Source organism: Apus apus, chromosome 1 (genome assembly GCF_020740795.1).
Source record: "Apus apus isolate bApuApu2 chromosome 1, bApuApu2.pri.cur, whole genome shotgun sequence".
NCBI classification, from domain to species: Eukaryota; Metazoa; Chordata; class Aves; order Apodiformes; family Apodidae; genus Apus; species Apus apus.
In genome coordinates, this window is record NC_067282.1 from 53,532,329 (window position 1) to 53,549,356 (window position 17,028).

Genomic DNA, 17,028 nt, shown 5'->3' on the forward strand with positions numbered 1-17,028 from the left:
ACAGATGTGGAGATAGAAGAGACAGAGTACATAGGTATTTTTCAGTTCCTCCAAAACTGATTGTGTAAAACAAAACTTCTTTTCAGCTGCACTCTTTTTTTTCTTACATTGCATGCTGTCCCATCATTTTCTTGGAGTCTATTCATTCCTTGCTTCCCTGAATGCTTTTGAATTTCAGAACAATCTTAGTCTTTAATGCAGTATCTGTTAAAAAAACAAAACATAAACTCCTCGATTTTTTCTTTCTTTCTTTATACTAATGAGCTTGCTGGTTTAAAAGTAGTAATTAACCATATCCAGGCCTCCTGTCATTTGTAGTAGCATGTTTACCACTCTGGACAGTTGCTGTTATTGTCTTTTGCTAGGAGATGACCATGTTGCTTATAGGTTCCTCAGTCTGCCCACTTTTCAGGGCCACAGCCAAAAGAGTCAGGCAGCAATGCCTTGGGGAATACCTGTCCCCTTCTGTGGGAATGTGAGCCACAGAAGACTTCAACTCCACACTTTAAATTAGACTTCAGTATCTTTGAGCCCAAGGTAGCTGAGGGAACCTGTCTGAATGCTTGCAGTAGTAGTCCTTAGTTTTGCTTTCTCAGCAAAAGGGAAGGTGAAAGCACAAAATGTTCTTTTGCCGAAAATGCATGTCTGCTTTGGGATGATGCACCTTCACTTGACTATGTATTCAACAGCCAGTGCCTATACAACTTTCTTTTCTGGTCTTGAGCAGAAACTGCCAAAATGCACTCCCACCGTTATTTTTATTTCTATGTGCTCTCTCTCACTCCCTACCAGATAAGATTTGAGAGAGATGTCAGCAGTTGACATGTAATCTAGTTGGTGTCCTCTTAGCAGCTGCCCTAGCTCTACACCCCAAAGTGTAGAGTTTAAAGGTATTCTATCATTTTGTCATGAACACAGGTTTTAAGATCCTGGTTGGACCTTACCCTCCAAATAGAGACCCAGTTTCTCTGAAGAACTTCAGTCAGATACTCTTAACGAGCAAGCTATTTTAACCTCCTGCTAGTTGTCAGCTTCTTTATCTATTTGTGAAGAGGGTGGGTGAGTTCCAAATCTGTATGTCCATTTCCCAGCCTTTCATGTAGAAGGGGGCATTTCCTAGAATGTGCAAAAGTGTTTGCCAAAGCAAAAGCTCATTTTCTTTTCAAAGCTCATCCTGCTTTAGCCGCATGTTGCATAGTGTGGCATGGTCATGTCTTTTAAGACAGACATGTCTGGTGTATATTTGGTGTTAGAGAAGAAAAGAGACAGACATGAAAGAGGAAAAGGTATGGCTTTACACCTTGGATTTGTGTCTGTGTGGCATGCAGGAGGAGGGGGACCTGAGGAGTCCCACTACAGGTAACTGCTATCGTAAAAATACTCTCAACGCACAGGACTGGGGGAACAGTACCAGCAGGATAAATGTGTAATGGCATCTTGAAGAAAACCAGTCATTTGAGAGCAGCTGTAAGTTTTCAGAATTACTGCTCTCCCTTGTTCCCATGCAGCAGCTTGTAACCATCTCTTTGGTGATGGCTACCAGCCCCACAGAACAGCTAGTAAATGAAATAAAACAGATGCTCTCTAAACACCTTCAATGCGGTGCCCCATGCCAACTGGAACCACTGCCACTACTTTTGGCAGTTTCAGATAAGTACACAGAAGAGGGTCTCCTCTTTGATAGGAGTGTGCATGAGCTGGGAGTGTGTGCTGACAAGTAGTGAGGGGAAGCAGTAGCATCAGCTGCCACAGCTCTATATTGTCATATTGTCACTACCTCTCTGTTTGTCTGTGCCTTTAGGACTCTTGTCAGGAAGGTGAGCTTATCTTAGCTTTTAAAGATTTTTGTTTAATTGGTTTCTTTGGTGTTTGGGAAATATTAAAATAAGGAGGGAAAAATAAAAGCTTTTCTCAAACCTGTATCTAATTGGGCCAAAACTCTATGGCTTATTAGAGCAGAAGTAGTATTTTGATGTAAAATTAGGTGTGTGAGAATGTTGATTTGATTTACAAACAAAGTCTAAATTTGAAAACAACAGAATGACTAACAGGAGAAAATAGGTATAGAGGAAGATTTTCAATACAGATCTTTAATTATTTTTCACATAGAGTAGAATAGGTATCTGCATTATGTGGTGTTGTAATATATGTTTGAGGTATATTTTGCAGAGAAATATTAAAAAGACTTACTGTTGTTAAGGTTTTGTTGTCACTGTTAGATTAAACATGTATCAAAATAAAAACTCCCAGACATAAGTAGAATAAAATGAGTTTGTACTGATGTGATGTTAATAATACATACATTTTATTTCTACATCATCTAGGTATTCATGAGGGGTCTGTTTTATCAGGTTGTCATTTGCTTACTCGAGCAGTAATACATTCTTAAATAATATTTTAAAATAGTTTATTTAAAAAGCTGACAAGAGCAAAACTGCTATAGCATACAGAATTAAGAAGAACTTCTTACTCCATTTTCTTGTAGCTGTATAGTGTCTTTTGTAGTTAGAAATTCAATTTTTACAATCTTAAGTGGTATGAAATAACAGGGTCTTCTGCATTTTCTTTTCCATAAGAAAGCAATGGTTAATTTAGTATTTCTGTACTGCTTTTCAGATATGACCCTTCCATGTTTGCAGGTAGGCAGAGGTCAACACGTGAGGAAGGAAGGAAGGAATTGCAAAGATGACAAATGTAACTGTGTTTATTTGACTTCCAGTACAACCTCAATGCCAGGGAAATACAGCTGCAATAAATAACATTTATTCTGACATCTGGCATAGCTTTTACTCGTAATTATCAGGCACTCTGTATTTCTCCTTTTCCTTCCCAACTTCATGGTGCGATTACCAAGTTGTGTTGGCATGTGAAGACATATTCATAAGCTAGAAGACAAAAGAAAAGGTAGAGGGGCCAGGAATGAAGTAGGGAAGGAAACTGACACATGACGGAAGGGCACGACAGCAGGAACCCAGGGCTTGCATCCTGGACACTCAACTAATACTGAGCTAATTCCAGCAGGATGTGTTTAAGTCATTTGGTCTCATTGCTGGCCCTATTTCAGGATGCCCAAAGGGATCATAGATTAGCTGTATGAAGGCATGATGGCAAAGCTTGTTCTTTCCAGCCAGTCCCGCTATTGTCATTTATTGACCTATCAGGTAAACAGTGCTTAAAAAGAGGTGGCCATCTCACACCATCAGAATTAACCCATTAATTCACTTTTTTTGTGACCAACTGTGAACATTTATTTCTGTTTCTAAAAGATTTGTCGTGTCCCCATGTTTGACTTAATCAGAAGTCCAGAAGAACCCTGTATCACTACTCTTTAACTGGCATGGTGAAGTTTTCAAATTGCAGACTTCAACATATTTTTTGTGTTTATAAATAATTTATATACAACTAGAGCAGAGACTCTTTACGATACACACTAGAAAGAAAAGTTCTCCTTTAGGAAAAGAGTAAAGAGATAATACACCTTGCAAAGATGAGTCATTTAGTATATGGGAGCTATTCAGTGTTGGTGAGAACCAAACAGTTCATTAACTTCCCATCTACTACATTTGACAATATTACCTATGTGTGTTGCCCAGTAAAACATTTGTGCTCAAAGTACTCTAAAATGCAGTTTAACCTCCAAAGTGCCTTAAACTAAGCACTTGTGATAGTCCAACATTCATAGGAATTCTCCATTTTATCTCAAAGTTTGATTCCTTTGCTTGTGTGACTTGGCTAACAAAACCATTGCTGTAATTGGAACTCAGCAAGAGGTCTCACAATTTTCAGATGTTGTGGTTGTAGTCAGTTTGAATTGTAAGTTATTCTTTTGTTTAATCCTTTCTTACACACTCAGTTAAACTGTGAATCAGATCTTTGCTTTGCAACATCCAGGCATACGTATGTGCAGCGTGGAATTTGAACATTCACAATGGTACATACTTCCTGGAAAAAATAATGAGAACAGTCAAAATGATACAGCTAGGAAAGTATAATGATCTTTCCTGCTGTTCTGTGACAATTATTTTTCAGTCCAACATCACTCCTTGATTTCCTGACATCCTGAGGAACAGAACCTTGCTTAAGCTGCTTTACGGGGAGCACTAAGAGTTTTTACTGAGGACCCCAGATTTTTAAGCTTACTTCACTCTGGCATAGCACAGACTATTTTTCAGGTAGCTTTCCATTGGGAGGTTTTGCAAGTATCATCATTTGCGTTTCTCCAATGTCACGTGAGCTTTCTTCATGATGTGACCTGACAGCGCTTGAAATGGATACACTCACTTGTCGTCTCAGTATTTTCATTACAGTTCTCTTATATCCTTTGCAGGCAAAGAAATAGATGAAAGGATCTAGGCAGCAGTTGAAGTTCATCAGAAACACAGTATAATGGAGTGACTTCTGGAAAATTTTCTTTTCTGTGCACAAGGGCTCATTCTGAAGCTTCTTAATCATGTGTTGTATGATTGCAACATGATAAGGGGTAAAGCAGATGATGAACACTATAATTACAAATATGATTGTATTGATGGCTTTTTTGTTTATCCCTGATTTTTCAGTCAGTGGGTTTTCCTTGGCTGTTTGAAAAAGTTTGCAGCTAATTTGAGAGTAACAAAAGAGTATAATCCCCAGGGGAATAAGGTACCCTATGAAGCAGGCAGCAAGAAGTATAAAGGGCAGGTGTGCTATTTTTTCAAAGTTTGGATATTCCATACATGTAGTCCTTTCTTTTTCTTCCTGTGACATGGATTGTATAAGTAATGGGAAAGTCTGACTAAATACAAGAAACCAGACAAAGACACAAATGCCTTTGGCATATTTAATCCTTCTGATCTTGTATCGGAAGGGGTGGACAACAGCGAAGAACCTATCAATGCTCAAACATGTCATGAAGTTTACACCTGCATAGGTGTTGATATAGAACAAGAGAGCAGTTATTCGACACAGTGCTTCTCCAAATGGCCAGTCAAATCCCAGGGCATAGTAGGCTATCCTTGTAGGCAGGGCAATACAGAACAGGAGATCGGAGAAGACGAGGTTCGTTGAATAAAGGGTAGTGGAGTTCATCTTCTTTCTGTGTTTAAAAATGACAGTGAGGGCGATGGCGTTTCCAAGCACCCCAAGAATTAAGATGCAGCTGTAGAAGACAGGCAGTAGTATCCGTGCTGTTTCTTTGTGCTCGTATAAGTCACAGTTGGAAATGTTGGTCTGAGAAGCTGTGAAAGTGTCCATTTCTGTAACCACTGTTGTTCCAGGAAGCTCAGTAGACCTAACATGAAAAGAACAAACAAAAGGGAACATTAAGTAATAAATGTAGATAAACTTCTTCTGCATAACAGCCAACCTCTATTGCAAAAAGCAAGATTGTCAAAAACTGAAATGAAACTTCATGATGGTGAAATACTTTTCAAACTTTCTTCTGAAAACAAACAAACAAAAAGATTACTATTTTTGGCTTTTCCATTTTGATCCCTTTTCCTTTTCTCCTGAAAAAATCAGATGGGGCAGAATAATAAACCAGGGATGTAATGTATTTGGAAACTGAAGCTTATAAGTAGTCAGGAGGTGGGAGACAGTTAAAAGTAATCTGTGGGGAAGAAGTCTGAAGAAACTACATTATGAAGTCTCACACAGAGTCCCCAGTGGTTAGACAAGCAGACAGAATCTTTCAAATGTTTCAGTTAATTTTTAAGGAATTTTTGTTTCTAACAATTCTCATTCTGAAGGCTTAACTTGTTTAGAGAAAGCAATTTTTTTTTCCCATGGTCTTATTGTATTGATATTATAATAATCCAGCTTGTTTAACACTAGTTTTAAGAATTTGCTTTTGGAATCCAGTTTAAATATTTTTACATACATAACTTCTTAAGACCACTACTTTAGTCACCTTCTAGTGGTGCTAAAAAAGATAGATGACCCAGCTGAAGTATTTTACACTTTGTCAATTTAGTAGATTTTGGAAATTATTTAACCTGGACTGTCAGAAGTAGCAGGGAAGAGCTGCGAAGTGACAGTGATTTGGGGGACTTAAAAATGTAAAAAATGAACCAGCAGAATTTCAGGAACAGAAAGGACCCCATCCTGTTGATACTGCTTGCAGTGCAGAGTACTTCTGAGGTGTGTTGTTACCTGACAGTTGCTTAATGTAAGCATGAATGTCAGAAAGGAGGGGTCATCTAACATTACTCCTGTTCTGTGTGGATTAAAACAGCAGTAAAAACTAGATTGCTTCTGCTTTAATGCAGAATACCATCTAGAGATAAAAACTGTTGTCACCTGAGTTTGAAGTCTGTCTGGAACATTTAATTAAAATCTCTGGGTATTTTTGAGGATCTGCCTTTGAACACACAATATTTACAACCCACTGTAGCCTGTTCTATCTTAAAAAAGTCTTTCTGGAAAATATCTCACAGTTTTAAGGGGTTTAAGCTCACATTTTAGAAAGTATTAATTACCTTTTATTAATCTGGGAAAGCATTAAAAGGTTACTATCTTCTTTCATGTTTGAGGAGATTGTCCAGCTTATTTCAGGTTGTTCACAATTAGCATACTCGCAACACGTACTGTGTTATAAGCCAGTCTGATGAGACTTCTGGCTGGGTTAGCAGGGGTGCATAAGGTTCTATGTAAACCTGCAGAGAGGGGATGATGTGGATTAAAATATATCAATGAGTTATATTACATATGTTTAAGGAAGAAATATAGCATCCACCTAGTATGTTAAGTCTGTATTTGCTGTGTTGCGCCAGCAGTAGGAAGGCCATGTGGGTGACCTCTGATAGATGTACAGTGTTCTTATTCTTAGATACCTGTGATGTATGTACCATGTGTCAAGAGGTGGGAACACTACATTCAGGGTTGGAAGTAAAATCCGAAATGGGAGCTGTGTGGGTTTGGATAAGGGAATTAAACTGGTCAACAGCAACTCCACCTGTAGTGCAGATTTAAGAATGTCTGTACTTAAATATTAGTTAATTCCACATAGTTTACAGTATCTTGGTGTTTGAATGTTTGATGATTGAATAATACGGTAGTTACTACCCTGGTATACTTTCCTCCTCTTTTGTCTTTTCACTATAGAATAAGATGGCTCTTGTTTTACCTAAGTGCACCAGACTGCTTTTTACAGAAGATAGTGTGGGGTTTTGTAGGCACCTGGATGAGAGTCAGTGAAGTATTTTGTTTTGTTTCTCTTATTTAAATGCTTTTGTTTACTTTTTCATACCCCTAGCATGACATTTTCTATTAATCTCTTTCTTCAAACTTTGGTAAAACAATTTCTTAAACATATATAAGAAAGAGTAATCTAAGATTTACGATAAACAGCTCTATTGCTGTAACTAGCTACAGAATATTAACTGCATAATTTAATTTTCACTATAAAATTGTAGTAGTTTTGGTTCATAAATGATATGCATAATTGTAATCTCCATTCATTTGTCTTTTTATAAATGTTTGTAAAATAGAATATCCACTATACAAACATGTTTAACTAGGAAAAATGCGGTAATTTCAGTGAAATATCAACACACATCAAACATCAAGTGTAGAATTTGATAAAATACATGTTACCTATTTTTGTGCTATGAAGTTGGATCTTTAATGAGTTAGTCTAGAACTTGCTATTGCTTAAACTTGGATGTTGATCCTCACATAAAACCATGGCTATATTGAGGAGTCCCAGCTGAGAGAGTTTGTGTGTTTCTGTGGTGGTGGCAGGGATACACATGGGGAGCAGTTCCATGGCAAGGCAAACTGGTCACAAACAGACGTGAAGAACGCTGGAGGACCATGGTTCATGAGCCTTCCAGGGCAGTGTGCATGTCAGCTGAGCTGTGCTCCTTGACACAGGATGTCAGCAGGCTCCTCTGCTTGCCGTGGGAATCAGCCCTGGGTGAAGAAAGTGTTCCGTTTGATTCTCTGTTATCCCCCAAATATTTTGACTGTTAATGTGGGGTGCACAATTTATAATACTCTAGACAAGTAGTAATATTTTTACTGTATGTATAGGCAGTTGCCATCATGCTATATTACCTGATTATATATAATTTAAGAAAAAATAACCTCCTGAGATACTGTATCAAATTTGGGGCCCAAACATGATAAAGTTGCTATCATGTGACAACTTTATGTTCATCACCTGAGCTATGGTAACTGTACTTCCCAGCTCTTGTTGTTGGATAGCTCCATTCACCTCACCAGGTATTTCACCTTTTCAATCTTGAACAGAGCTGCATTTAAAAAAATGCTTTCTTCCTAAAAGATGTCTAGACTGTTAAGTAAAAGACAAGTTTGGGTTTTTTGTGTCCTATTCCTTGTGTCAGATTGCTGTTTATTATTTGGCAGCAATACTTACTGATCAGCCTATTATATAGCATATGCCATCCTCCACAGAATGTATCTGGAAAAACTACAGCAGGCCCATTTTGTGTACTTTTTGCATTCTTGGAACAAAAATGGAAACTGTTACCTCCTTACTGCTTCAAACCTCAGACTAGCTGGACTTGATTCTTACTGATTTTCATAAGCTGTGTGCCTGAATACCTTATGAGAGCATTTCCATTTATTGTCATGAATTCATATGCATGGAAGCCAGCCTCTAGAATCACGACCAGAATATTTGCTTTTCTAGGTTGTTGGATTGGATACTCTCCCCAGTGACCTTCTGAGTTTATTATACTTTTTTGAGGTATATATTTGGAAAAAAAAAACAAACATTAATTTACCAGTGTAATAATATTAGAAAGCATTGCCACAGTTTTTTGGCATAGAGGTGCAGGCAAACTTTTAAGGCATAAAGTATTTTAAATTGCTGTTATTTTCTTGGTATTGTAAAGAAGTTCATGCAGGTTTTTATTTTTTTCCTGACTCTGTAGACATAATGCTCAATAACACAGACCCATAAAGTTGTAATACAAGAGACTACTTGCTCATGTAATGTGACTACTTGTATAATCCAGGTATTACTTTAGTTATTTGTATATGGATTTCACTTAACTTTTCATTTAAAGTGTATTTTCCAAAATGCTGTTTGGTCTTGATTTGAAGAACTGAAGAGAAAGTGAATTAGCTATTTGTACAATAATCAACCTCCCTGTTAAAAAATGTGGGTGTCCCTTCCTTGAATTTCTCTTAAAATTAATTTGCATTTGACCTTTTGATGAGTCTTTCCCCATTATACAATCTCATGGTTTTGGCAGCTCAAGGTGAGCTTCCTAAGTGTCTCACGACAAGGTAAAATTGTCTTGTGATGTCGGTTCTAGCCCCAGTTCTTACTCACCACTATTTCACTGCTTTTTCTGCTCAGTTAATCAGGTATCCAAGATAGAGTTGTGTAGCATTGTAGGGGGAGCTAGTGATGTTAGTTCACTGTGATCACAGAGTGTTTTTCAGATTGACTGTGTCCTAGGATGTCTCTGGTCTAAGGGCATGGCCATTGCTCTCTGCTTCTACCTGGGAGGATCTTACACCTGGGAGTTAAAATTAATTTAAATATTATGTCCAGGCTTCCAACCAGTGCAGTTTCCTCTTTATTGGTCTCTTGTTTGCCATTTTCCAGTCTTAATTGTTGGATTTGCATTCTGACCACCAATGACAAAAGATTTGTTTAGCCAGTTACTTTATGTGATTTGTTAGCTAGCCAGCTTTTTATCTACTCTGTGTGCTTTCTTGATGTTTGATACTGGTAGTATCCACGTGAGGGGAAAAAAAAAATAAAATCACATTAACTTGTCGAGTTGCTTACAATGCCTAGCCTAGCATGCCTGAAATCTGTGCAGATGCCTTTCTGAACCAATTTTGTAATGTCATCCAAGAAGGAAAGGAAGTTGTTTTAGGACATCAGGTTTCTGTGAAAGCATTTACTGGCACTATTTATTTGTTTTACATTTATATTGCAGTATGCAAGAGCCCAGCTCCTAGTAAGTCCTCACTGCAAAAGATGTTTTACGAGCAGAATGTTGGCTCCAGTCTGGAAGTACTACGTAATCCAAAGCCCTGGTTCATGTGTGATGAGCTTTATATGTAATATCATCATGTAACATACATTTGATTATTAACAAGCATTCACTTAAGCTATGAGCCAGCAATTGCAGTGTTGTAACCCTAGAAGATTACATGGGTCTGGTTTATATGCAAGCCATCTGTGTACTTAGATAAGTTTTCTTCTTGTTCTCATTTCCTGCTTTTGCTGAAGGAGCACCATCTCTCTTTTCAGAACAGGGCACAGGTAGAAGGCTTTGACCATGTATTGTAATCTAATGTGTGATTTGCCTGTGTCCATAATTTTCATTTTTTTGGAGATGAATCCCTGATCCATCTCTCCAGTAGCTAATTTAAGAGGGATGTTAATTAAATTCTAGAAAAGGCACAGCAGATCATTAGAAAAACTTCTCCTGACTCTTTAATAGTGTGGTTTAGTCACTTTGAGGTGGACAATATATCTTTAACAAACAATATTGGGGAATAATGTTGTTCATGAATGCATAAAGAGTATAACATATTTAAAAGGAGTCATCAGGAAAGAAGAGACTTTCCCTGCAGTGCCTGACCTTACAGTCCTCTATAGGCATAAGCCGTGTAAGTCTTAAAATTTAAGAACAGGAGAAGATGGGAAATATGCAGTGCTGTGCTTGTGTAGGTTTATTTTTTTCCTTAATCTCTAAAATTAATTGTTTTCTGTTGACCTGTCATATTTATACTGTTTGAATTTCTAATTTACCAGACAAGTGACCTTCATTATAGAGTGTTTTCTCTGTTGGGGAAAAAGGCTTGATTTAACTTAGTTATGTATGTTAAAAAGTGTGCGTGCTAAGTTGCATAGTAGAATGCTTTGTTAATATAGAAAGAACATATACCTAAGGTCCCTGTATCTAGGTGTATGTATTGGCAGTTTAGGAACTACATGTGGTTTAATGAAAGCTGAGGCAAGAGACAGGCGTGTCTAAAGCTTCCTGTTTCTTTCTAATACTCATAGGGCATTATGTTAATTCGCCTTTTTTCAAAAGCTGTTGGATTTTTTGTTCTAAATGACAATAAGCAGGCCTAATGACCTGAAGACTGAATCCTCAGGTCATGATCCACAGCTAATTTTGGCAAGGTAGTTTCCAGGCTAGCGCTTTTTTTTTTCTTCCTTGGTATAGATGCAGATTTGTTGGAGTACTAAGCCAAATTTGTAAGCCGCACACCAGAGAATCCCAAGTAAGCTTTTCATGAATGAAATTGTCTTAATGATGCTATAAAGAATTATAATATTCTTTAAGTGCTTAAAGAATTGGCAGTTGCACACGTTGTGGGATCTTTATGGTCCTGCTTTTATCTATTACTTTGCAAAATTGTATGACAGTTACATTGGGCTCTGGAAAGTAATAATGCTATAGAAAGCAAAATAAAAATACAGAAGTTGAATTTCAATGCTGCATAACTAAATAAAGAAGAAGTGGAAGTCATCTGAAGTGTACATGTTTTGCTCTTATCTGTTGGATCTCTCTTTCCAAATGTGATCCGTGCTATGAAGAGTATGAGAATGATATAGATCATCTCTGCCAAAGGTGCATGTTTATGTGAAAAATTGTGCCGATGCTGAGCTGATTAACCTCCCTTCAGTTTCCTTGCCTTAGAATTCTAAATGTAAAAGAAGAGAGTCTAAAATACAGCAAATAAAATAAGAACCTTGGCCACTGACAATTACATTCCTGCAAGCAGAAGAAAGAAGGGGTCAAACAAGAATTTGTATTTTAGTGCTAAAAAACACACGCACCTTTTAATGTACAGGGGGTTTTTTGGGTGATCTGGAATCTGTATATGTAGAGCCTTCAATTTTAGGGATTACAGCTTCAGAACTGTAGCATAAATTTATTATTAATTACACATATACATACTGCTCAACCTTTCAGAGAGAAAGGGATGAGATTGGAGCTTTAAAGACTACTTGTCAGGTTAAGTGTCAGTTCCCTTGACTCTTCAGGATAAGCTCTGAAAATATAAGACAGACCTTTTGTATTCTGTGTTCAAAGGCATGCATACTGGTTCTGTTTTCCAAGGTAAATGAATTATTGAGTTAATGAGATATTGTCTTGAACAGACTGTTTTGTTTTGCCAGTATAATAGGAAAAATTGATCCTTTTTAATCAAGAAGTTGTATAAAAATTGTATCACTTTTAATATTTCTTCAGCTTTGTGGCATGAAGATCAGTAATAAGGAGAAACACATTAAGCGATTGCTATTTGGAAAAAGAATTCCTCCTAAAAACATCAAAAGCAATGCGTGTCAGAAAGTTAAAGAGAAATTAGCTCATAAAACTTCACATTCTTAAAATATTCTGTTGCAATATTTAGACTTGAGAAGAGTGACAGACGTTCTTAAGCAGATAATAAAGGCTGTTACATAAACATGGAGGGCATGTGATAGAGCAAGCTATTCATTCACAACCACAGTACAGATTTCTTTCAAGGTTCTCTCCTGCTATACTGAGTGCTATTCAAGGTCCAGTGAATTACTTAAGAACTGCAGTGCTTCCCTTACTACTTGTACAGTAATTATATCTGCATTAGTAGAGTTTAAAATATTATTGCTAACAAAATTGTCTAAACTGGTGTAGTATCAGATATTTCCCTGTGACTGTCAAAAGGCTGTATTGTAAGAAAGGACTTGAAATAACTTGTTGATGCTGTGATTCAGGAGATCCTTTGAACGAAAAATAACTGGCAGCATATTAATGTGTGAACATAAAATATCACTGAATTTCTTCCACGAGCCTTTTCTCTCCCATCCAAAGATCCTTTTTCCTTCCTACCACATGAAAATACACAGTATAATGCAAAAAAGAGATAATATTTCTGAAATTGTTTGCTGTTCTTCAGTGATTTATTTTAAAATGAAATTAATGCTTTTCTGTACTTACATGTCTGTAGCTTCTTGGATCCTCTGAGCAGTTAAGGGCATTAGCAGGATGGCTTGACTGTGAAAGTTTACCCTTGCACATTGTTTTCAAGAGTGATTACGTGAGTCTCTTTTGTGGGAGGGGTAGGTTTTTTCAAGTGCTTAAAAAAAAACACAGGCTTGTTTGTATGCTGGTCTTGATTTGCTGCCTACTGTTTTATGGGATGTGAAAGCATCTATTTTTAATCTTTTTACAATTAGTCTGTTCAAAGAGAGTCATTAGAAACAAACTTTCCAACTCCTCCCTGAAGTTACGGGTTACTGACTTTCATAGAAGGGACTTTACCCAGAGCTTTACTTGATTAGTTGTTGGCCAGCTAAAATCCCCAAGTGAAAAACTTTGTTTACATGCCATTTGCATGTAAAAATAGATAAAATATAGTTTGTAGCAAAAAGCTGTATGATCAGTACATTCTGTAAAACTGCTTCTTACTGATCAGATCTGACACAGCACAAGGAAACCTGAGAACTGAGGCATACTGAGATGCTGTGTCAAAACAGACATCTCAACAGCCCGTGTACATTCCCAGCACCGTTCTAGTATCATAATGATGAGGCTTTACAGAAATGCCCTTTGAAAATAAATGAGGGAGTTGAAGAACTCTGGTGGTGTGAGAGATAAATGAAGCCTTTGTAAGCTGTTTTTTGTGTTTTAAGCAAAGAGGGTGTTGTTGTTGTTATTATTATTATTATTACACAAGTAACATTAATACGTTAAAGATAAGAAGCTTTTTAAACACAAATGTGATTCCCCTAAAATGATACCAGTAAGAATGGGTGGCTAGGGAACAGGAAAAAAATGGGATGTCAAATTGTGAGGTAGCCCCTTGTTACCTGGAATAATATTGTTTCTGGGTAAGCAATGTTGTTGACCTAAGAGTTGAATTGTGTGTTTATTAAGAGGGTTTTGAAGATCAGAGGTAGATGGAAAATCATACCATTTGCTGTTAGAGGCTGTGGTTGAGAGTTATATGGGATTTTCCCAAAACTCATACTGTCTATTTGTTACTACAAAGGACTGTTTATCCTTAAAGTGGCCTAATTTGGTGGCCTGAATTTAAAGAACCAGCAAGTAGGCGTGATGATGCTATTTTTGGCGGGTCCAACCCATGCAGAGGATGGAACACCTCTTTGGAAATGTTCGAGCTGTGTTCATGATGTTGCAGTGTTGGAGGTGTGCAATCTCGGCTAACATGTCCATCTCATCAGAAGGCCTAAAGTAGATGCAGATCTAATGACAAAGTTAAGACTTTACTAACTGTACCTTGTCTTATAGGAAATGTTTTTGCTATGGCAGTTCCCCTCAGATGCCAGGGAGCTGAAAGGCTCAAACTAGGGCTTTTAGCTCCTCACTTTTTATGGGACATTCTTCTTCTAACACCAGATTTGGAAAATCTTTGAAAGAACTTACTGGTCTTATTATTGATTTTTTAATTATTATTTTTTTATTATTATTTTTTTAAATTCAGCTTCACTACAGAGTAGAAGCTCATTAAAAGAAGTCGTGAGAATTAGAGATTGTTTAAAGGGAAATTGCCCAGGGAACTTGATTCATAGCTACACAAAGTTATACTGTGATGTGGTTCCCTGTCCAACAGCAAAAATATGTAGAAACGGGAAATTTTAAGATACACAGGCATGCAGTGGTCTTTGCTCAAGGGCTGACTTTAGTACCACAGCTTCATAGTAAAGGAAGTATTTACTTCAAAATAGTCTTACCATTATAAAATAAAGCGCTTCTTGCTCCAATCTGATAAAATATTGCCTTCCTTTGGTTAAGGTACATTACTAGATTGTAGCCTCTAAGTCACACTGAAGTTATTAGCTACTAAGCCAGCTTAGCATGATCTGATATTACTTGCTTAAGCTAAATTATACTGATTGCATTCTTTCACTCACTATTTATCCTTCTAGCTATTTGTTTTCTGTTCTTACACAGCTGCTATTTCTCCAATGTCTGTTTGACTGTCCCAGGATTTGAGCATTTAGACCAAGAAATGGCATGTATCAGAAAGTGTGAGATACGTGTGGTTTTACCACTGGAGTGCAAAAGCTTACTGTTTTGCTTTTCGCATGGAAGGAGAGGAACATGTCAATTAATATACCCATTTGTTACTTTTGGAGATGGTGACATCAAAGCATTGCAGTTAATATTTTGACCAGTATGTGCTAATATGTTTTTGGTGTGCTTACTTAGTTCCTGGTCTTTTTTACAAATGGTACTGGATTTAGCTTTACAATTCTGTATCTAGAGACCTACTACACAAGGTAAGAAGTAACATCTGAAGTACAAAAGGTGTTCATGGGTCAACGAGAAAATTAATCCAGCCAGTCTCATTATGAACCACAAAACTGCCTTTTCTTCCAAATTTTTTTTTCTTATTATTATTTTTTTTTTCTGGGAGACAGCTCAGGTGTCTGGAACTAACCTGTAGCTAAATTAAGCCTTTTTTTTGTGGACAGACATGTTTTCTCAAGTGACTTGAACTAGAGGAACAGTAAATGATGACTCTCCAGTGAGTCATGGTAACTCTGCAGAGGCCAAATAAAATGTGTAAGATTAATCTAGATGAAGAAATATGGCAACTCAGGACACTAAAAATGTAAATACAACTGTTAAACAGTACCTCCTCAACAATATACTCTGCTATCTACATCACTTCAGTGTTTCCTTGTGCCTCCGTAGTCTTCTGTCTAGCTCAAGTGTCTGTGCCAGACTTAGCCAAGTACTGGATTCACTGGGACTCTCTGTCTTTTGGAAGGGTGCCGTGCCCTCTCTCTTGCTGAACACTAATTCTGGTTTGTTTTAATATGATCAGTCATAAAAGCTACCTGGTCAGCTTTCACCTGATACAGAGCAGAAACTGTCAGTGGGTAAGCATGGGTGACTAACTCTGGAACACCTAACTAATAGTAATAACTTATCAGTTATGGATAAATAGTTGTCCCTGTGATCCTCTACTCAACTGTGGCACAGGGTTTGGCCAGCCATTCCTATACATCTGTATCCCCATGGTTTGGCCCCATGGTATATATACATATGCTTATGTATATCTATAATGGTTTAACCCCAGCCAGCAACCAGGCACCATCCAGCTGCTCACTTGCTTTCTCATGGTGGGATGGGAGAGAGACTCAGAAGAGTAAAAGTGAGAAAACCCGTGGGTTGAGATAAAGACAGTTGTGTAGATAAAGCAAAAGCCACATACGTAAGCAAAGCAAAATAAGGAATTAATTCATTACTTCCCATCAGCAGGCAGGTGCTAAGCCATGTCCAGGAAAGCATGATTCCATCACACATAACTGTTATCTGGGGAGACGAACACGATCATTCTGCATGTCCCCCCTTCCTCCTTCTTTCCCCAGCTTTCTCTGCTGAGCATGATGTTGTATGGTATAGAATATAATCTTTGGTCGGTTGTGGTCAGCTGTCCCAGCTGTGTCCTCTTCCAACCTCTTGTGCACCCTCAGCCTGGTTGCTGCAGGGGCGTTGTGAGAAGCAGAAAAGGTTTTGATGGTGTACAAGCACTGCTCAGCAATAATGAAACATCTCTGCATTATCAACACTGTTATCAGCACAAATCCAAAACACCGCTGTACTAGCTACTGTGAAGAAAATTAACTCTATCCTACCCAAAACTGGCACAGGCAACATGCTGATAATATATTAAATAAAGGATGGGGGCCTTGATACTCTTTTTTTTTTTTTTTTAAATCATCTTCTTAGTGCTGTAAGCTCAATAATTCTTTGGTGGTCTGCAATACCTGCTTGGCTGGGGGCAGTATATTTTGAATGTTCGACTGAAGAAATTTTGTGTTGTGTATTGCCACAAGTTGGTAGAATAGAAATGTTGAGGTGCCATAAATCAGCTTTGCACAACAAAGGTGGAGGGCAGGTAGGATTAACTGATCTCTTCAGAAAAAACTAAGGAATAACACCTATGTATGCTAACATCTTATTAATTATTAATTAATTAAAACTGAAATTGGAAGAAAGATTCTAGCCAGCAAAAGAGGAAAGGTCTGGATTAAGCTCACCAGTGAGAAGAGAGGGAGAGGAACCCGGAACTGTTTTACAGTAGAGCTGAGCA

General features: G+C 37.5%; 2 protein-coding genes across 2 annotated transcripts in view; one reads left to right on the plus strand and one right to left on the minus strand.

Annotated features, from left to right (window-relative positions):
* Positions 1-17,028, plus strand: part of UBAC2 (UBA domain containing 2) — a 104,999-nt gene that overhangs the window by 46,373 nt on the left and 41,598 nt on the right. The window lies entirely within an intron of this gene.
* GPR183 (G protein-coupled receptor 183) lies at positions 4,154-12,940 on the minus strand. The gene is made up of 2 exons (XM_051620031.1): positions 12,900-12,940; positions 4,154-5,266 (listed from the first exon to the last, which is right to left on the minus strand). The coding sequence occupies exons 1-2, from the start codon at positions 12,938-12,940 to the stop codon at positions 4,162-4,164; spliced, it is 1,146 nt and encodes a 381-aa protein (XP_051475991.1). The 3' UTR covers positions 4,154-4,161.

Bases quoted from the DNA above. Each gene is read 5' to 3' on its own strand.
- GPR183 (XM_051620031.1), bottom strand. From the start codon at position 12,940: ATGCCCTTAACTGCTCAGAGGATCCAAGAAGCTACAGACAT. The intron at 5,267-12,899 runs GTAAGTACAGAA...TTTTCATGTTAG, and splicing joins ATCCAAGAAGCTACAGACAT to GTCTACTGAGCTTCCTGGAA.